Source organism: Pelobates fuscus, chromosome 7, assembly GCF_036172605.1.
Source record: "Pelobates fuscus isolate aPelFus1 chromosome 7, aPelFus1.pri, whole genome shotgun sequence".
Lineage (NCBI taxonomy): Eukaryota > Metazoa > Chordata > Amphibia > Anura > Pelobatidae > Pelobates > Pelobates fuscus.
The window spans coordinates 107,556,272-107,577,158 of record NC_086323.1 but is presented as its reverse complement, the minus strand read 5'-3'; the positions used below and the strand labels follow the sequence as shown (position 1 = coordinate 107,577,158).

The window sequence follows — 20,887 nt, the reverse complement described above, 5'->3', positions numbered from 1 at the left end:
ATGTGCTACCAGCCAACTTGGCTGTCAGGCCCCGCCCCCGCCATTTTTTTTTTTGATATTTTTTTTATGTTCTACTGTTTTTAATGTTGATTTTTGGCTGTAATTCACTTTTTTCATGTTTTAACAGGTTTTGCTTCAACTGTTTTCTTTTGTTCTCAATATCCTCATTTTTCTCCTCATACTCCACTTGTGCTGGAAAATGAGCAGTTCTATGGGCACTTATGTATCCTGTCACTTGTTTTTAGCGCTTTTTGTACCCATGCGTCTATGTAATTCTTGGAGAATGATTTGTGATGCTCTTTAATCACACATGCATACATAGACCAAGGGGTGCAGTGAAGTTTACGTAGGGTAAGTGTTTTTTCTATTTAGCAGGGTGCAACAAATTATTACACTTGTACTTATTATATTGTCTTTATTTGCAAGTAAGGATTTGATCAAAGTATCCTTTGCATCCTTTGTATCCTTGCGAACAAATCCTTTCCACTTGGGAAAAACAAATCAATTTTCCGGAATGAATCGAACGATCACATGAAATAAACTGTAATAATGATTACCAAATTATAGCATCATATATATTTTCTTTCAGGTAAAAGGTGACAAAGACACTAGTTTTAATGAGAAAAATCTTCTGTTTACTCCTGTTGACTTATTCACAGCTGGAACAGAAACAACAACGACTACCTTAAGGTGGGCTCTACTTTTAATGCTGCTTTACCCAGACGTGCAAAGTAAGTGTCTATAATTCCTGTGCGGGTTTCTACAGTGATGATTTGTAACTAAAATGGCATAAAAATTTTTATGAATTGCATGATTAAACTCCTTTATTGTGTTAAGCTCTACTACTTCAGCTGGAAGGCCTCTTGTTGTGGTCAGTTTTCTTTTTTTAAATATAGTCTCCTCCTTTACTGTGTTGATTATTTCCTGATACTTCCTGATATTATTTTTAAACCTTTGCCCCTCTAATTTAAGACTATGTCCTCTTGTTGTGGTAGTTTTTCTTGTTTTAAATATGGTCTCCTCCTTTGCTGTGTTGATTCACTATATGTATTTAAATGTTTCCATCATAGTCCCCTGTCTCGTCTTTCCTCCAAGCTATACATGTTAAGATCCTTTAACCTTTCCTTGTAAGTTTTATCCTGCAATCCATGAACAGTTTAGTAGCCCTTCTCTGAAGTCTCTCTAAAGTATCAATATCCTTCTGAAGCTATGGTCTCTAGTACTCAGGGCCGGCGCGTCCTATAGGCGACTTAGGCAGTCGCCTATGGTGCACCGACTTGGGGGGGTGCCAGATTTGAGTGACCGGCAGGAGGGTAGCGCACAGTGCTCCCTCCTATCTGTCACTCAGTGTAGCGTGGCTGGGTGGCGCGGACTGCGGTACTGGAGACACGGTTTCCTGTACCTGGCCTGACTGACAGGAAGTGCTCACCCAGTCCGGCTGGGTACAGAAAGCAGAAGCTCCTGTACTGAGATCCGCGCTGCCCGCCACGCTACAAAGATATGTAAAAGGCACAACAGAGAGGAAGGATAACCTAAGGGGGAGGAGGGAGGGAGGACCACTAAGGTGTTGGGGGAGAGCGAGGACCACTAAGGGGTAGAGAGGGGAGAGGAAGGACCACTATGGGGTAGAGAGGGGAGAGGGAGGACCACTAAAGGGTAGAGAGGGGAGAGGGAGGACCACTAAGGGGTAGAGAGGGGAGAGGGAGGATCACTAAGGGGTAGAGAGGGGAGAGGGAGGATCACTAAGGGGTAGAGAGGGGAGAGGGAGGACCACTAAGGGGTAGAGAGGGGAGAGGGAGGACCACTAAGGGGTAGAGAGGGGACAGAGAGAACCACTAAGGGGGGTTGAGAGAGGAGGACCATCACTAAGGGGGGAAGAGAGAGGAGGACCATCACTAAGGGGGGGGGAGAGGACCACTGAGGGGGGGACTACTAAGGGGGGGAAGGAGAGGTAAATTTAGGTGGGAGAGGGGGCAGTGGAGAAGACCACTAAGAGGGGGGAGGTGGGAGAGGGGGGAGTGGAGAGGACCATTAAGAGGGGGGAGACCACTAAGGGACAGGAGGGGAGGGGAGAGCACTATAAAAAAAATAAAGAGCTGCTCCCCTCTCAACCTCTATCCTACCCCACAAACCCTCTCTTTCAAACTAAACACATACACAATGCATCCTTACACATACACAGAAACACACAATGCATCCCTACACACACACACACACACACACACACACACACACACACACACACACACACACACACACATCTCAGCCCATCTGTGTGCCATTTTACCCTAACATCTCTCTGAGTCTCTTTAGCCCCTCCCCTCCTGTGCCCTCTTTATCCCCTCTCCCCTCCTGTCCACTTATGTAGCCCTTCTCCCCTCCTGTCCACTTATGTAGCCCTTCTCCCCTCCTGTGCACTCTTTAGCCCCCCGTCCATCCTGTGCACTCTTTAGCCCCCGTCCATCCTGTGCACTCGTTAGCCCCCCTTCCCTCCTGTGCACTCTTTAGCCCCCCTCCTGTGTCCTCTTTTGCCCATCCCCTCCTGTGTCCTCTTTTGCCCCTCCCCTCCTGTGTCCTCTTTTGCCCCTCCCCTCCTGTGTCCTCTTAGCCCCCTCCCCTCCTGTGCCTTTTATGTAACCCTACTCCTTTGCCCTCTTTAGCCCCTTCCCTCCTGTCGCCCCCATCTCCTCCTATGCCCTCTTTAGCCCCACTCCTCTCCTGTGCAGTCTTTCACCTCCCTCCCCTCCTGTGTCCTCTTTAGCCACCTCCCTTCCTCTGCACTCTTTTGCCCCTCCTCCCCTCCTGTGCCCTCTTTAGCCCCCTCCCCTCCTGTGTAGTTTTTCACCTCCCTCCCCTCATGTGCCCTTACATAGCCCCTTTTGCCCCTCCCCTTCTGGGCTCTCTTTAGCCCCTTCCCCTCCTGTGTCCTCTTAAGCCCCTTGCCCTCTTTAGCCCCCTCCCATCATGTGCCCTCTTTAGCCACCTCCCTTTCTCTGCACTCTTTAGCCCCCCTTCCCTCCTGTACCCTCTTTAGCTCCCCGTGCCCAGGATCTGCTATGGCTCAACAGAAATCATAGATTTCTATCTACAGTTCAGGTCTGAGGGACATTTTGAAGAATCTGTTGATATAAGTTTACTTTAGCAGCTGATAATCCACTTTTGGGTCTGAGCATGTTCAACACTTAGAAGGGAGAACATATGGCCTAATGGGTGTCCCAAAAAAGATAAATGTGTCAGGTGTTTAAAAAAATATCTGAATGGAGATAATTTTATAGAAACATAGAAACCTAGAATGTGACGGCAGATAAGAACCATTCGGCCTATCTAGTCTGCCCAATTTTCTAAATACTTTCATTAGTCCCTGGCCTTATCTTATAGTTAGGATAGCCTTATGCCTATCCCACGCATGCTTAAACTCCTTTACTGTGTTAATCTCTACCACTTCAGCTGGAAGGCTATTCCATGCATCCACTACCCTCTCAGTAAAGTAATACTTCCTGATATTATTTTTAAACCTTTGTCCCTCTAATTAAAGACTATGTCCTCTTTTGGTAGTTTTTCTTCTTTTAAATATAGTCTCCTCATTTACTGTGCCGATTCCCTTTATGTATTTAAATGTTTCTATCATATCCCCAGTCTCATCTTTCCTCCAAGCTATACATGTTAAGATCCTTTAACCTTTCCTGGTAAGTTTTATCCTGTAATCCATGAACCAGTTTAGTAGCCCTTCTCTCTAAAGCTGTCCTAAATGCTACTAAAGATTACCAGATCACCAACAAATGAAATTACACTTTTCATCCAGCCAGGTTATGAGAATTCCCAAATATGTGATAAGGAAGTGAAAATCTATTTGACCCAGATAGGAATATCTCCTGGTGAAATATTTTTTTCAGTAGACTTTTTTTGGTGATGGAGAGGATGGCTGAGAAATGGCAAGGCAATATTAGCCTCTTTTAGATCAACTTATGCCGCTAGGAGGGATGAAAATATCATAAGATGGGCTAGGCATTTCATTTTTTAATGCTTTTCAATAATGAGTAGGCTTAAGTCACCTAAAGACCTGGACAGTTTGACATGTTACTTGAAAATAATCGTTTTATGGTATGAGTTGGATATACTCGATTAATGTTATCAGTGGGGTACAAATCCTATCTGGTCATAATTGACTAGCCAAAATCTAAAACATATTGAAACATGTTTTGCTTTTTTTTAGAACCATCAACCCCACTGTTTTCAATTTTATCACATGACAGGAGGCTTCATATTTTGCATAACTTTCTTTACTTTATGCCTCCGGCAGCACAAGTCAATCAGAAAACTTTAAACCAATCAGTAACAGGCATCACATCCATATATAAAGCCCTGACCGTCACATGATTTCCTCTTTCTTTGCTGCTTATTTGCTGAGTATTTTGCTCCAAACAGTTTTCATTTATATTACATTTATCATTATATTTGAATGTTTATGGTGTGGTATTTGTCCCCTGCTACCCTCCCCCTTCTCTACCCTGATTATCTGCTAAATTGCTTTTACATTTTGGTATTAGACTTGCTTTTATACCCTGATAATTTGCTAGTTTCCTTTTCAGTTGGTATTAGCTTTGTCTCTTTAATATAATAATTAGCTAATTCCATTTTGCTTTGTGGGGATTACATTGGTCTTTCTATCCTGATTTTTTTTTGCTGTTGATTTTACGTTTTTCTATTGGACTTGTCTCTTGTCACTTTTCACTTGTCACTTTTCACTTGTCACTTTCTCTGATTTAATCTCGCGCGGATCGCAGCGTTTTACCGTGATCGCGTTTTGTTTGCTCTGGTGCCAGGACTTCAGGGCAGGTCTCTGGGGGTTGGGGGTACCGGGTGGACTCAGTACTGCACCGACGGGCCGCGATCGCTTTGGCGATCGCAGACCGCACTGCGCATTTGCGCGCGAACGGCGGCCATCTTGAATCTCGTGGCTCTCGCGAGATTCACGTCGGCCATTCGGTTTTAGCCAGTTCGTGATTCCCACGAACTGGCAGTCTGCTCTACATTGTCAAAAATAAAGTTCCTGTGAAATGAAGTTCTCCAAGTCTTTTTCTGGGAGATTATGTATTAAATGTTCACTGCTAAAATCAATCCTGTTACACAACAATGGCAGGTGGAATAAAGTTGACAGGATTATGCATGGAGTGTCCACTTACGTAGGACTGATCCCTGCTGTGTGCATATACTGGATGCAGTACTCAGGTCTGCTGGCAGTTTGCTCTATAATGTTACATACAAATGTCATGTGGAATAAAAGTTTTCTTGTAAATCTGGAGGATTAAGACTGGACTTTTCCCTGCTGTGGGCACATAGTGAATAGGGCAATTAAATAGAGCTGATAACTTACTCAGCTCCCTAATCCCACTGGACCTTACAACCACTGGATATACTCCATCCCCACAGGGATACAGGACACAGTAGTGGAGGCACATAACGGAGTGATTAACAGGGGTGACCCCCCTTATGCTGGGTGAACCCCAAGCATGGCAGACACCTCTCCAAAGTGACATTGTGGTTCAGGGGTGACCCCCCTTACACTGGATGAACCCCAAGCGAATCTGGTCCCTGTCCTTGTGACATACCTATACTGGGGTAACCCCCCCTACGCTGGGTGACCCCCAAGCGAATCTGGTCCCTGTCCTAGTGACATACCTATACTCGGGTGAAACCCCTACGCTGGGTGACCCCCAAGCGAATCTGGTTCCTGTCTGTAGCGGAACCCTGTTGTGGCTGTCCTTCCTGTATTGTTGATTGCCCTCACCTACCCTACCTTGGCCCTAAAGACAAATACTGTTCCTGGCCCTTGGATTACCTCAGGGCAGTGTTGCTACTTCAAATGGGCACTTCGGATACCGTCTAAGTGCCGAAGTAATCGTCGAAGCTGTTGAAGTCGTCGAAGTGCACGGCATCGAACAAAGGACCACGTGGCGGCGGCCATTTTTACTCCGAACATCGCCGACCCGTACCATCGACTCCACTTCGACACTTCGACTACCGTCGAAGTACCGGCCACACTTCGAACGGGACTTAGTCGTTTTTATGCCAGAAATTGACCGACCGCACAGCTCAAATCTATGGAACTGTTTTGGGCAGGAAAATGTGCTTGCGGTCGGTCATAAAGGGACCTCCAACTAACTATTGATCTACTGGAGGGATTGGGACGATTTTTGAGAGGATTACTAATTAAAGGCTGCTGATTACGAAAATGCATGTTTTATGTTTGTAGCACGAATATTATAGAAGTTATGGATATTGTGTAAAAGTTATGTTTGAAACTGTATAATAAGTGGATTATCTCCCAGGCTAAGGGGAGGGGATGTGTGGGTTGCACCCAAGATACTATTGGTTGTTTTATGCCTCCCCCTGGGTGTGGCCTATATGTGTACAGTTGTAATAAATGGCAGGCTGGATGTGCCAGTCAGCAGTTCTGTTCCTGAAACTGTGTCGTCCAGTTATTGGGATTGCTGTGGGGATACTGCTGTGTTATTTTGCCTGCTGGAAACTCTGCCTGTGGATTTACTATTGCCTTGTTCCTGAGCTTCCCTGGGATCTTTAGTGGAGAATAGCTGTGGGATATCAGCTCTCCGCTACACTGTCCTACTGACATACTTATACCGGGGTGAACCCCCTACGCTGGGTGACCCCCAAGCGAATCTGGTCCCTGTCCTACTGACATACATAGACTGGGGTGAACCACCTACGCTGGGCGAATCCCAAGCGAATCCTATTCCAGTACTAGGGACATATATATATACTGGGGTTTAACCCCCACGCCCTAGGACGGGCTGATAACCACGGAGTACGATCTGTTACCGTATGCACAGACCGGAACACAATGGATACATGTATGTTGACAGAACCAGGAAGGAGAGCTCACGGTGCTGCCAAATCTCCACAGTACTATATCCAATAAGGGTGACCCCTTGAAAAATTTGGAGGCTACCATACCTCCCCATACACGGGCTTACGTCCCGACATTACTGACCGCTCATCCCGGTCTTATTGAGGGTGACCCCCTCCTCAGACCACTCCCAGGAAATCTCTAAGTGGTACTGATTGAAGCAATTCTGGGTGACCCCCAGTCGTACGTGGAGGCCCACTAAGTGGCAATAAGTGTTCTGCCGTACCTGACACCTGTTCGGTACCCCACAGACCGAAAGAGTGTCCCAACATGCCATAAGAGACATACATACAGGGGTGACCCCCCTACGCTTGATGACCCCCAGACTAGTCTTACTACGGTGCTAGTGGCATAGGTACGAAGGGGTGACCCCCCACGCCCTTTTCTAGGGCTTCTACCTTCAGAGTACGCTCTGTCATTGTATGCACAGACCAGGGCACACTAGATGCATGTGTTCCGACACCTCTATGCTTCAACTGGAGGATCCGCACACCCTTCCCTTAACCGAGAAGGAGAACTCACAATACTGCCAAACTCCACAATTCTAGGACATATAAGGATGAACCCTTGGATTATACATAGGGAGGCTTTCACGTCTCCCATACTCGGGCTACGCCCCGACATCGCAGACCGCTCATCCCGATCCTACTGAGGGTGTCCTCATTCTCAGACCAATACCCAGATCCTGAGAAAGTGGTACCTATTGATCGAAATTCTGGGTGACCACAGTTGTATACAGAGGCACACTGAGTGGCAATAAGCGTACTGTTGTACGATCCTGGCTCCACAGACCGAAAAGGTGTGAACCAACAGGTCGGACTTCCCTCAATTCCCCTGACCGATTTTCAGGGGAGGATTAAAGCCGCCAGGGCAGCTCCGGAGGAAGAAGCCCTCTCCAAGATACTGACTAACAAGTCGGACACCTTACCACCTAGACACCATTGGAAGGGCCCAACACGGCTTCCCCAAAGGGGAAAGAGAACACCCCGACTTAGCGGAACCGTCCCTCAGAACGTCCTGTCCATTAAACATCTCAGGCTCCATCATCAGGGGACGAGGACTTCATCCCTCCCCCTTCTCTGGAGATCATGAGAGAATAGAGAGTCTCCATCGGAAGAGATAAAGTGACAGAATCCGCCTAGCAAGAAAGGTTTCCTTAGGCACACTGGACAATCTGGTTTGACTCACATACCACCCGACACCCAGGGTCATCCGAGAGGGGTTTACCGGAGCACCGGGCAAACTTTGCCAACTTCCGGCTTCGGGGAAAAGAAGTCCGAAACAAGCTCAGGGTGGAATGCCCATACCCTCTATGAACAAACAAGATAGTCCTCACCAGGGAGCTCGGTGTCACTGCGGGGATATCTATGTCCCGATCAGGCCGGGGTCCACGTAAAGGTGTAAGAGAAGGACTCAAAACCAGTTAGGATGAATTACTGGACATGATCAGCCCCAAGTAAAAATTCTATACTTTGCGGAACTGACCCCACCCAAGACTCACCTCTAGAAACTCACGATGTGAAGGAATGGGTGCAAAGGGCAATATGTAGGTTGGGGGAACGCAAGGCAGACAGTGGCGCAGAACGGCGCAAAACAGCCCAATTAAAGATGGATTTTACACCTTTGAAGTTAGGGACGAAAGAACAAGGACCCCAAGTGGACGGACTATTGTTTTGGTAGTAAGGAAGAAGACAGGAGACTATCGCCCAGTCATCAATCTAGGCCAACCCAATGGTTTTGGGGCGTACCGACAACTCAAGAAGGAAGGTATGCATCTATTAGGAGACGTACTCCTCGAAAGGGGTTTGCTAGATTGGATTTGAAGGACACTTACCTACTGGTTCACATGGTGCCTCAAGAAGTTTCGGAAGCTGGTCATGGCGCACTGAAGAGCAAAGGTTATGCTCGCTGTAGCATACCTAGACGACTTGCTGACCTTTTGCAAGTCCAATTCCTGACTACGTCTACAAACGAGATTTATGTTACTGTTTCGGGAATTGTTGGGATTCATAGTGAACAGACAGGAGTCGGTTCGATCCCAGTTCCGAGTAACTATGTACCTCTACTTCGGAATAGATTCCACCTTGGGCGGATTACACCTTCCCACATCAGCGATAGCGATTTTTCGTAAGGAAATCCGACGGGTACGGAGGAAAGGCTCCATAATCCCTTGACTATTTCCCAGGACCACTTCACTACCGGGCCAGACATCGGCTGAAAGCTCACTGCCTGAAATCCGGGCACACCTATGAAATTGGGATCAGAATGGCAAGGACTTCGATAGTACTCATTACCGAGGTAAAGGAGCCAAGCATGGCACCTAGAATGATTGTTGTTAATTGGGATCATCCTCTGCTTCTTCAGTTTTAACTCACCTTCGGGCAGATCCAAAAGGAGAACATCATCTATTGATAATGCAGGAGCGGCTAGAGTTGGTGGATTGGTGTCTTCCAAGAGAGACTGGTATGTCAAGGGACTATCGCAACCAACTAGAGACCTATTATGGGACTCATGGACAACAGGTATTCCCCGAAATAACTTATCCGCATGGAACACTTGGAGTTCGCTGGGGTATGGAAAGGGACTGCGATCCTTTTATTACCGCTATCTACCTCGATGTTGAATCTCTATCATAATTTTCACTACGGACCGATCGGAACGATCCGACCGTTCCATTAACGGGATACGTTCCGCTATTTCGCCGGCGCATAGTATGATTCGCGACACTCCGGTCGATCAAGAGCCTTTGATAGGTCGCTTTCTGCGGGGTAGCAAACGGTCCAGAACCATGAATCAAAGTATCACTGTTGTGGGACTTTGATTGGGGTATTTTGGAACTAGTCAGATAACACGAACCTATCCCGCCGTCAGCCATAGTCACGTTACTTTAGATTTTTCGTCTGGTATCAGATATACTGGAGTTCGACGTAGATGGTCTTTTCGGTATCACCAGAAGGAAGGATCTCTACGGTGTCTCGTAGAACTAAATCCTATTCGCGTCCTTATTTTACCCGGTTCCCGGCGGTTTCCCAGTCTTTGTGCAGTTATAGCGGTGTTTTGTTATATGGAGATCCCGACAACACTTAGATTGTCACATTAAGGACATCTGCTGGGCTTATACCAACCATACAAGCCAGTTACCATGAACACTCCGTCTAGATGGGTTCATTGGTTGTTATCGCTAACGGGGGTGGAGACGTGCTTTGGGTACTCATTCGGTACGAGACACGACTGCTTTTCAGGCCTTCACGGGGGGGCCTCTATATTTTACAGGCGGCGAATTGGACACGGCGAGACAATTTCCGTATATTTATTTCCATCAAACCACACACGCATCCTTCTCGCTCATACCACAGCTTTAAAAATGCAAAATATGAAGCCTCCTGTCATGTGATAAAATTGTAGATGCTAACGTAGTGAACCTATAATCTTAATTTTAATAATGACAGGAGGTGAGTATTTTCCCTCCCTATACTCTGAGTAATTCTAATTTTCTGGTTGTCATTTTCACAGTATAATTATAAGGTTTTGTATTTTTCAGTATATTTATGGGATGCTTATCTGGTTGACAGGTGTTACAGCCGTGGCGATTATCAAGTATACTATGGTTGTTTAATGTTTCAGTATATTAACGTAATATAAATATAGATACATATAGTACTGGATTTAATGTGGACATCAGTTGGGTTCCATCACCTTTCACGTATTTCTGTTCTTTTCAGAGTAACCATCATAAAGATAAAAATCAAGATAAAGCTGGAAGGTTTCAAGTCTCGTTCCAAGTTATGTTCTACACGTTACTCAGGACTGTTATTTGAATTCCCTGACGTTATAATGGACTGTTTTTCGCATCAAAGAAAGAGGAAATCATGTGATTGTCAGGGCTTTATATATGGATGTGATGCCTGTTACTGATTGGTTTAAAGTTTTCTGATTGACTTGTGCTGCTGGAGGCATAAAGTAAAGAAAGTTATGCAAAATACTCGCCTCCTGTCATTATTAAAATTAAGATTATACGTACACTACGTTAGCATAATCTACAATTCGCACTGCAATTTTCTGCCCAAACCTGAACAAAGTAATTTACAATTATGTTTTCAGGAAAGGTTCATGAGGAAATTGATAAAGTAATTGGAAAAGACAGGAGGCCTACAATGGGAGACGTGTTAGAGATGCCATATACCAATGCAGTGATTCACGAATTCCAGCGATTTGGGGATATACTACCACTGGCTCTTCCCCACCAAGCATACAGAGACACTGAGATTCATGGATATTTCATTCCTAAGGTACTCAATGCTTTTGCAAACTGTCCTTAAAAATGCTGGTTTTCCTGGATTCCGGCGACGCTGGAGGTCCTCACATAGCGTGAGGACGTCCAGCGTCGTTATAACACACTTTTCGTGGTCTATGAACAGGGAAGTGTCCTCTAGTGGCTATCTAGCAGACAGCCACTAGAGGAGGACTTAACCCTGCAAGGTAAATATTGCAGTTTATGAAAACTGCAATAATTACACTTGCAGGGTTAAGGGTAGTGGGAGTTGGCACCCAGACCACTCCAATGGGCAGAAGTGGTCTGGGTGCCTGGAGTGTCCCTTTAAGTTAACTAATTATGATGTCTGCACATTTTTTTTTTTCAACTCTCATTACAATAGTTTGGTGTAAATTGCTGATTCGATTGGGACATGAGTTGGGTACAGAGTCCATAGAATGAGAACCTCACCTACCATCATCCTTATCATAGAACTCTCAATTGTTCTGAATCTGACTGGACAGTGATGTTTTTACCATCATCTAGTTTGTTCCCTAGTGTCATGTCATGTGGACACCAGGGAATTGTAGCACAATTGCATCTTTAAACCCCTTTCACAAAATGCTAAGGGCTTAGCCCTTAATAGGACCTGCCAGCATGATTGGCATTCAATCTGGCATGCATTCTCCCACAACCTTAAGAAACTAAACAGATACAGGATACCAAAGACTGGAGCTTCCAATGTCTTCAACATGCTGGAGTGTCACGTTATGTTTTTATAATATCCATCTTTCATTGCTGCTTCTTTTATACTGGAAATGGCTCTGTTTGGGGACACTTTCCCAAGAAGGGGAGCAATCCCCCACATTGAAAATGTTCTATACAACAACAAGAATGCCTATTGGGAGATTAGCAGTGTAACAAGGAGGAAGCAAACTGCCAGTGGTTCTCATGATCTCTTGTCACTCGTTCCTCGGCATTAGACTCCTGTGCTGATGCCGGAGGATTGATTGACAGGTGGGAGAGGGATCTCATTTTTAAAAAGGCATAAAATAAAAATCTATGCATTTGGTAGCCTTTCTAATACAAGACCATATTTTGTGTGTGCGTGTTTCTCTGTGTATGTACACACATGCATAAAACTAACAAATTATTTATACATGTTAACATTCAGCTATTGGTATTTATGCTGTGATTTATTTCTTAATATCTACTCCTTTCTAGGGTACTGTTGTAATGACTAATCTGTCTTCAGTCCTGAAGGATGAAAGAGTTTGGGAAAAACCCTTACAGTTTTATCCAGAACATTTCCTAGATACTGATGGGAAGTTTGTAAAACGAGAAGCATTCATTCCATTCTCTGCAGGTAATACAGAACATTACACTGAAAGCAAATTAGGGAGCTGCAAGTTAAATTTGTAATTTCTATCTCTCCGATCTAAAATTCAGCAGAGCTTTATAACACCACTAACAATGTGTTTTTAAAATATTGTGTAGTAAGGGTAGAATGGTAAATAATGTGGGGTATTATCCTGCAGCTACATACATCAGGCTTATGGAATTCACAGCCAAAGAGGAACATGTGCGTTACATTCACAGAAATAAATATCTCCAGAATTTTTTAATAAAACACATAAGATACTCTAAGTGAAATTCCCTACATTTTAATTTAATTTCTCAAATATTCTTTTATGGAGGCATTTTCAGTCTGAAGCCAATAAACAATTCCAAACGAGACATGTACCCAACATCGAAAAACCCATTAAATATTGCGCACATTATATTCATGCTTTTCACACTGGCACACTTTGACTTTGGGACTGTGATAGACTGAATGCAATGCTTAGGTTGTGTGTGTTTTTTTTAAAATAAAGTATCCATATTAAAATTGGGATTACTGTCAAAGAATTAATTAAAACTAAGATGACAATTTGGATAAAACCATTTAAAATTCTCGAACAATGCTCAAGTAAATGTGATATTTATAAGCTGTCGATAAAGGTAAAAGAAGACATTTATTCATGCTTGTATACAGTAATACATACAGTATTTTTAATTCCCTAGCAGTATCACCTATGGATCAGCATTTCCCTTCAGATCATAGTACAGGAAATAACACAATTATTTAATAAAGGTCCTATCCAAGTACCCTCAATTTGTTGAGAATCCCCACAAAATACTAAGGAGGAAACAGGATGCTGGAAAATAGCCAGATATTTAAAATTATGGGTATTCTGAAATATTTTCTCCTTTTTCTGGCTAATCTTGGCAGTGTCACATATGGGCTGTCAGGGTGGCGGTACGGTGCCCGGGACCCAGACACTGTCCGGGCGGCGGTGCGAGGACCAGGACCCAGTATGCCTGATGATAAGTGGGAGTCTTCAGCGTGAGAGTGGATAGGTCAGGGTCTGGTGCAGGGTAACCGCACGCCCGCAGTGTTTGTGCAGCCACATACCAGAACCCTGATTCAGCTTATGCGGATCCCAGGAACGATGAGCAGGAATTAGGCAGACCTCCCAGAGCTAAATAGGGAGGTACTGCAGCAGGAATGTATCCAGTATAGAATCAAGGAAAGACTAGGAAAGGCACCGAACATGAAAAACAAGACAGAACTAAATAGAACCCAGAACCAGAGAAGGATAGGAAGCTAAACCCAGAACATGTACACAATACATTAGGGAAACAGACATAACATGGGCAGGACTGTACATGGACTGGGAATACAAACTAAAACAAGGCCAGATATGATAGGCAAAACAAGAGGAGAAATAGCTAAGTACTATATATGACAATCATGGGGATTTAGTCACATTATATGATCATACATTGCATAAGCCTGCCAACAATGGCAATGTACCCCATATCTGGCAGGTCCTACTCTGCCTAATGCAAGCTAAACCAACCAAAGAAAACACACATAGTACTTACCTGCAAGAAAGGGCAGAAGACTTGAGCAGCTGCCTGCAGGACACTGAAACAAAAGGAATGATTGAAAACAAACAGGTGTGGCAACATAAAACAAACATTTAAAGGAACCCTGGAGACTGGGAATTCCCAGGACGGAATACAGGAATGAACCCAGAAAAACCCAGCATAAAGAAAACCCGACATAGAATAGAAAACCAGTAAAAACCAAGAAAAACTAAGAATTGTAAAAAGAGTACTGGATACCAGAAGCCATTGCCAGAATGATCCGCAGCTAGGAACAGGATGTGACATGGGCATTATTCTAGCTTGTCAAAGAATGGTGCAACAGATAACGTTCAAAACACAATGTATTTATTAATAAGCTTAAGTTATTATTTAGCTTCTGTAAGAACTCCTCAAGCAAATGCAGCTTAATTTTGAAGAACAATATCTAAACAGTAAGATTTAATGAAATTTCAATAGTCTTTGACGCCTACACTTTAGCTGGCGCAAATATAGATGCTTTGTTGAGCATAGTACAGTTGGAATTACAGTTGGCAGGTTCTCAAATTGTTGCAAAATACATTGTGAAATGAATTACTTTATCTAACGTGTGACTCTTGACATACTAATGTTGGGTACAATAACCTTTTCTGTTATACAATAAACGTTTTATGCGACAGAAATATTGTTGGTACTATGGAGACACATACGGTAAGTAATTTGTCATAATACATAAGAAAAGTTATGTCATGCATATACAATAGAGGCAAATTATTAAAGTTCTTATCTTTTTCTTTTGAGTGACTTATTTTTCTTTGTTTATATTATATGATTTAGTTTTTTTTTTTTTTTTTTTATTCTTTATTTTTGTAGTGCACGCATATAGTACAGACAGGCTCGAGGTACCCCAAAGGCAATCCTCAGGCTTTTCCCACGCGAACATGCGGGGTGTATTCTTAACTGGCACATTTTTCATTTTTGTTATCAGGCTTAGTAAACGTATAAGTATGGTATCACTTTACATGAGTGTAATTAACATGCTAGATCTGGATAGCGTATTTCCACCTAGGAAGTACAATTGTAGTGTGTATATTAGCAAACTAGGCACATGCTGTAAAGGCGGATACATTTCAGGTAAGCTGGCACATTTTTAGTTATCAGGCTTAAGAATCATATAAGTAGGTTGTCGCTTTACATCAGTATAGGTATCATGCTAGAACTGGATAGCTTATTTCCACATAGGAGGTACACTTACAGCGTGTATATTAGCAAACTTGGCCCAAGCTGTAAAGGCAGATACATTACAAGTAAACTGGTACATTTTGAGTTATCCGGCTTAATAATCATATAAGTAGGTTATCACTTTAAACGAGTGTAAATAATATGCTAGAACTGGATAGCTTATTTCCACCTAGGAAGTACAATTATATTATGTATATTAGCAAACTAGGTACATGCTGTAAAGACAGATACACTACAGGTAATCTGGCACATGTTTAGTTATCAGGCTTAAGAATCATATAAGTAGGTTGTCACTTTAAATGAGTGTGAATAACATGCTAGCACTGGATAGCTTATTTCCACATAGGAGGTACACTTGTAGTGTGTATATTAGCACATAATCAAAGCAGTAGTGAAGGCTTACAGAAAATGGTCATGCTACAACTAGTTATCATCAGTTCCCAGCTGCTTTCCTTGCAGCTTGATGTGCCGATTGGGTAATAAAGCCGTTGTGGGGTTGTGTAAGTCCCGGGTGAGAGAGCATGCTAATGTGTGAGGCTGTGTATCCCAGGCCTCATGTCCCCGCTAGTCCCCTTTAACCTATGCCTTCAGGAGTGTCTGTCCCGCACGAGGGCTCACCCTTCTCAGCTGTGCAGTCCGAGTGTGTCATAGAGGTGTTCAACCACCAGCGTGGACGTTGGCCGCTTTCAGGGTTCCCCGGGATGCTTGCCGGTGCTGTATGGCCCCTGCTCGGGCAGGTAAGTCGGTTCGTGCCGGTCCTTATAGGTTATTACTCTTTGGTTGCTGTTTTTGGTGGGGCTGGCGTTGTCTTGTGCAGTGCAGTGACCGTTGGAGGTCGGCTCCGCTAGTGTGTCCCTGTCGGTAGGACGGGACGTTGTTTTCGGTGCCATGTTTTGGCGCGCTTAATCTGGGTGGGCAAGCCAGTCGGGCAGGAGCGGTACGATGGTGTCATGGGTGATTTTGCGACCGGGACTTGTGTAGTGTACAGACGGTCATTTAGCTTCTCCCAAAACGCTGCAAATGTGGCCTCTAGCCTCACCAGGATGTTGGCCTCTTGAGTTATTTCGATTGGCTTACTCGTGTGTTCCGCCATCTTGGGTATCGCCGCTGTTAGTCTGCTCGAGGGTGTCGTCGCTACCTCTGTTTCGTCCAGGGCTGCGGTCGTCCAGCTCAGCAGGGACCGGGATATCCCCCACCGGTCCAGGGGGGGGGGGGGGGGGGACAATACAAGAGTGCTCCCTCTTCAGCCAGAGAACCGGGAGAGCGGCCGCCTCTCCTCGGCTCCCACCCGTGTAGGCCGCAGTCTGCGATGTGGTCGGTTCAGCCACGGAGGGTCTCATAACGGGTATCCCCCGATGCAGCATCACCCCCTGAATAGGGTTATCGCTATCCACAGCTGGTACGCTTGGGTGGTCGGGCGTTATCACCCAAATCTTGGCCTCAGGCACGTCTGCTTTGCTCGGCAGGCTAGCTCCGCCCCCGATTTAGTTGTTTTTAATTCACTTTATCCCGTAAGGGTATTTTTTTTTTGCCACATTTAGCTTCAATGTGTTACAAGTGAATGGAATTTGATAACAACATTAAAGGGTTAACTTTTGGCAAGCGCTTTCCTAGAATTTAGTTAGTCAGTTTGTTTGTGAATTATGTGGTGTGTAAAGGTGAGATGACCCTCCCTTGGGATTTATTACACTTACGTCTTTCATTTAATTTTTTGGAGATTGATCAAGACATATTCTCTTCATAATGAGGATTTTGACTTCATTGACACACTGGTTTTACCTGGCCTATTTTTTCCTTTTTTAAATTTAATATCTCTTTATTTAAACATTTTATCATATTTAGAAAACAAAAATAAGCCAAAAACAAAAAATATATATAAATCTACTCATTTCACAGTAGAACAACTTTTGGTCTCATTGATTGTTATGTATCTGATAAGCTTTGAGTGCATTATTTCCCAATAATTAGATCTGATTAATATATTGGATGTAATCTTTCAATCCAATCTATCTATTCTAATCTACTAAATCTATCTAATCTCATCCATTTAGATTAAATATAAATAAAACTGACTTTTTTTTTTTAATTCTTTATTTTACCTTGTGCAGGGAATAACAATATGTTTGTCAATGCCACAACAGCATATTTAAAAGCTAAAAACACAGTAGTTGTACATTTATGGCATAAGAGTATCGGCACAATTTTTAACTGTTATGTTATGAACAAGCTATCATGTTAGCGATGTCTTTCTAGGTAGATTGTTGTAGGAGAATCGTTAGACTATATAGCAGGGGTTCCAACATAAGGTAACAGTATGATTAGTTATGAGAAAGATTAACAATATACGTGTATCATTAGTATGGCTGACAGCATGTCATCTCTTATATATTAATGCCGCTAGACCAGCCACTGATGCATAGGAAGTGAGGTGTCTTAACGTTAGAGTGATAAACTGCGAGATGTGTATGTAAAAGAAAAATTTAGCAAGTGATCATCATGTGTGTGGTACTCGCCAGTTAGGTAGCCCATGAGCCGCTGGGACACAGGGCAGTTAGGATTGCATGGTATAGGATGATACTAAGGTAGTGTCCATTGATAACATTGGGGGCTCAGAGGTTAGGTACTTAGTCCAATGCAGGGGCAGAGTATGCCATGCTTAGATTTATGTCCAGGGATGTCAGCTCATTTCACGTGTCCGCCAGGTTAAGTGTGTTCTGCAGGGTTGTCTGTGTCGGCGCCATTACCGGAGCCGGATGGCAGGCGGTCCGGGTCTTTTCACCCGCTCATCCGATGCCCAGTCTATGGAGGGGAGTGTAGTCGCATTGCCGCGGACTTGTGTCCTGTGATGCATTGCTTTTCGGTAGGGTGTGAGGTTGTGCCTTGTGCGGATACTTTGTGGTGTTTCGCCATGTCGCTGAGCAGTTAGTGGGTCTCGTGTGCTCAGTGGTCTCGCTCCGATAGGTGTAAGGCCAAGTGCCAGCGTCCGAATGGGATGCCGCTGTTTCCCGCCCATGTGCTCCCTGACTATCTCTGTCTGGAAGCCATCCTGTGGGCTTGTGGTAGGTATCTGCCCAGGTGGCGCCGGGTTGCCGGTCGGATCCATGCCGCGATTGACCTCATGGTTAGGTGGAGGGACCAGCCTTTAATATGGAGCTTTGTCCACAAGCTGTTGCTTAGCCTGGCAAAGAACTCCAGGGTGTGCTTGGGTGGCTTAGCGAGGGTGCATCTTGGCGCAGGGCGCTGCTGTGTTGCCATCTTGATTGGGTCCCCATCGTCCCGTTGGGATGTGGGTTTAGTCGCTTGTATAGGTCTCTTTATGGGGGTAATCGTCCCCAGCGAGGACCGGGATGACCCCCACCGGTCCAGAGGGGGGGGGGGGGGGTAGCAGGGCTGTATTCAATGCTCGCTTGCGAGGTTGGCCGTCTCCTCCAGGCCCCAGGCTCCGTTCCAATATAGGCCGCATGGACGGTTTGTGTGCCCATAGTGCATAGTGCTGCATGGCGGGCATCGTTTGAATCCCCGTGTGGTCCTGCACCGATTTTTGGGCCCCGTGTGTTGCTGGCACGGGTAGTTTGGTCAGGATTGTCGGTTGTTTGCCCGCCGTGGCCAGAGCTCTCAGAGAGCACGTCCGGCCATCTTGGCTGTCAGGCCCCGCCCCCTCATAAAACTGACCTTTTTCTCATTTGTAAAACACAGTGGCATGCTTATTTCAACAATAAAGTACAACTTTAGTGGTAAAATAACACACATAACTTATCCAACTGTTTGTTTTTTTAAAAATTGCAGTCCAGTGTACATACCTTTTGAAAAAAACTAAATAGTTCAAAATAGTGTAAAACCTTAAAACTCAATATAAGGTAATAACTTTATTTCCAGAGCTAATAGCCTAGCTCTCGTAATAGGAACTTTTTGAATCATTAGGGTGACCACTCCCCTCTTTAGAGATATTTTATTCACAGGTGTCTCTTCCCAAATGTTGATTAGTTAATCTCAAGAGAAAAAGGTGTGTGTGTGTGTGTGGAGAAAAAGGTGTGTGTGTGTGTGTGTATGTATATATATTATAATAATACTGTTTATAGATATTTTTTTTAATACATCCACACAACAGTATTTTGGGAGATTTACACATTTCAGTGTGGTAGATGCTTTTTCACTTAATTAAATTTTATAGAACACTTTTATATAGCGCTTTTACACTACGATTTATTTTTATATTTGCCTTTTTTCTAATGTTTGCACTGTTCTTTCTCCACAGGTCGCCGAGCATGTTTGGGGGAACAATTAGCCAGGATGGAGCTGTTTCTTTTGTTCACAAACCTCATGCAATGCTTCACATTTAACATTCCTGATGGTCAGCCACCTCCAAGAGAAGATCCCGTGCCTTTAATAACTCTGAGTCCACATCCTTATGAAATATGTGCTAAGATCAGATAGGGATCAACTTAATTGCCAATCCCTAAATAATTCATATTGTTGTGATGGTTATTCCAAAGATTGTTAATAACAAAGTATCGATCATTGAAGAATCATTTTAAAAAGATTGCTTTAAAAATCACTAGCCTTTTATCTTTCTTCTAATATATAAAATAGTCAGTCTAATTCCACCCCAAGGGTTGCACACACTTATTACTTTATTTTTCAACCTTATGATATTCCAGAGGATTTTACCTACCACTCTACTTCTTTCACACAAGCCTAGGAGGAGAAGGCTTAGTACTGCAAGGTGTTTCTCTTATCCCACAGATGTCACATTAGTAATCCAGTAAGCTATTTTCAAATTATTGACTAGGTGGTACATGACCCCTTATCGGCTACACACCATAAATTGAACTGCATCAGCCTTGTGATGAAATGTTAACTCCGCCCAAAGTCCTGTGGTGACCCTACTGCAACTTAATTTTCACACACACAAGACTGATTAATAATCATAGCTTTTCCACCATGGTCTTCAACCACAGACAGGCACCAATGAAAAAATACAAACAATTCATTATTTGTAATTTGCCAAGAAATCCTGATTAGCAGCTTTCTATAAAACTCCATAACCCCCCAAGCGTAGCAGAATAACTCCGAGAACATCTTCAAGAGTAGCCCATGCCCTTGCCAAACAGTCCTATTTTTCCTCTCTTATTAGTTCACGTTCCCGCAACCCCAGGCGTCTCTTTGACACCTTTAATTCTCTTCTTCGCCCTGCTGTGGCCACCCCCCAAACTAACCTTACTGCTGATAACTTTGCATGTTACTTCACTGACAAGACTGAACAGCTAAGGAAAGAATTCTCCCCTCCTTGCCTTTCTGTTTCTCAACCACACATAAATCATGCCTTTCCTACCCTTCAGACATTCTCCCAAGCTACTGACCAAGAGGTGGCTGCTCTTCTTTGCTCCTCTCGCCCCCCCACTTGCCCACTCGATCCTGTCCCATCTCACCTTATCAGATCTCTCTCCACTTGTCTCGTGCCTTCTTTTTTTTTTTTTTTTTTTTATTCTTTATTTTTGGTACAATAAAGTTTACAAACAGGCCTGTGGTGCCACCACAGCAGGCACAGGCGGGTT

General features: G+C 44.0%; 1 protein-coding gene across 1 annotated transcript in view; it reads left to right on the top strand.

The window, feature by feature from the left end:
- LOC134568078 (cytochrome P450 2D14-like) overlaps positions 1 to 19,766 on the top strand; it is a 53,122-nt gene extending 33,356 nt beyond the window's left edge. Inside the window, exons 6-9 of the mRNA XM_063426364.1 lie at positions 590 to 731; positions 11,030 to 11,217; positions 12,405 to 12,546; positions 19,588 to 19,766. Coding sequence (XP_063282434.1) covers positions 590 to 731; positions 11,030 to 11,217; positions 12,405 to 12,546; positions 19,588 to 19,766 — 651 coding nt within the window. The remainder of the gene's footprint in view (positions 1 to 589; positions 732 to 11,029; positions 11,218 to 12,404; positions 12,547 to 19,587) is intronic.
- The last annotated feature ends 1,121 nt before the right edge of the window (positions 19,767 to 20,887 follow it).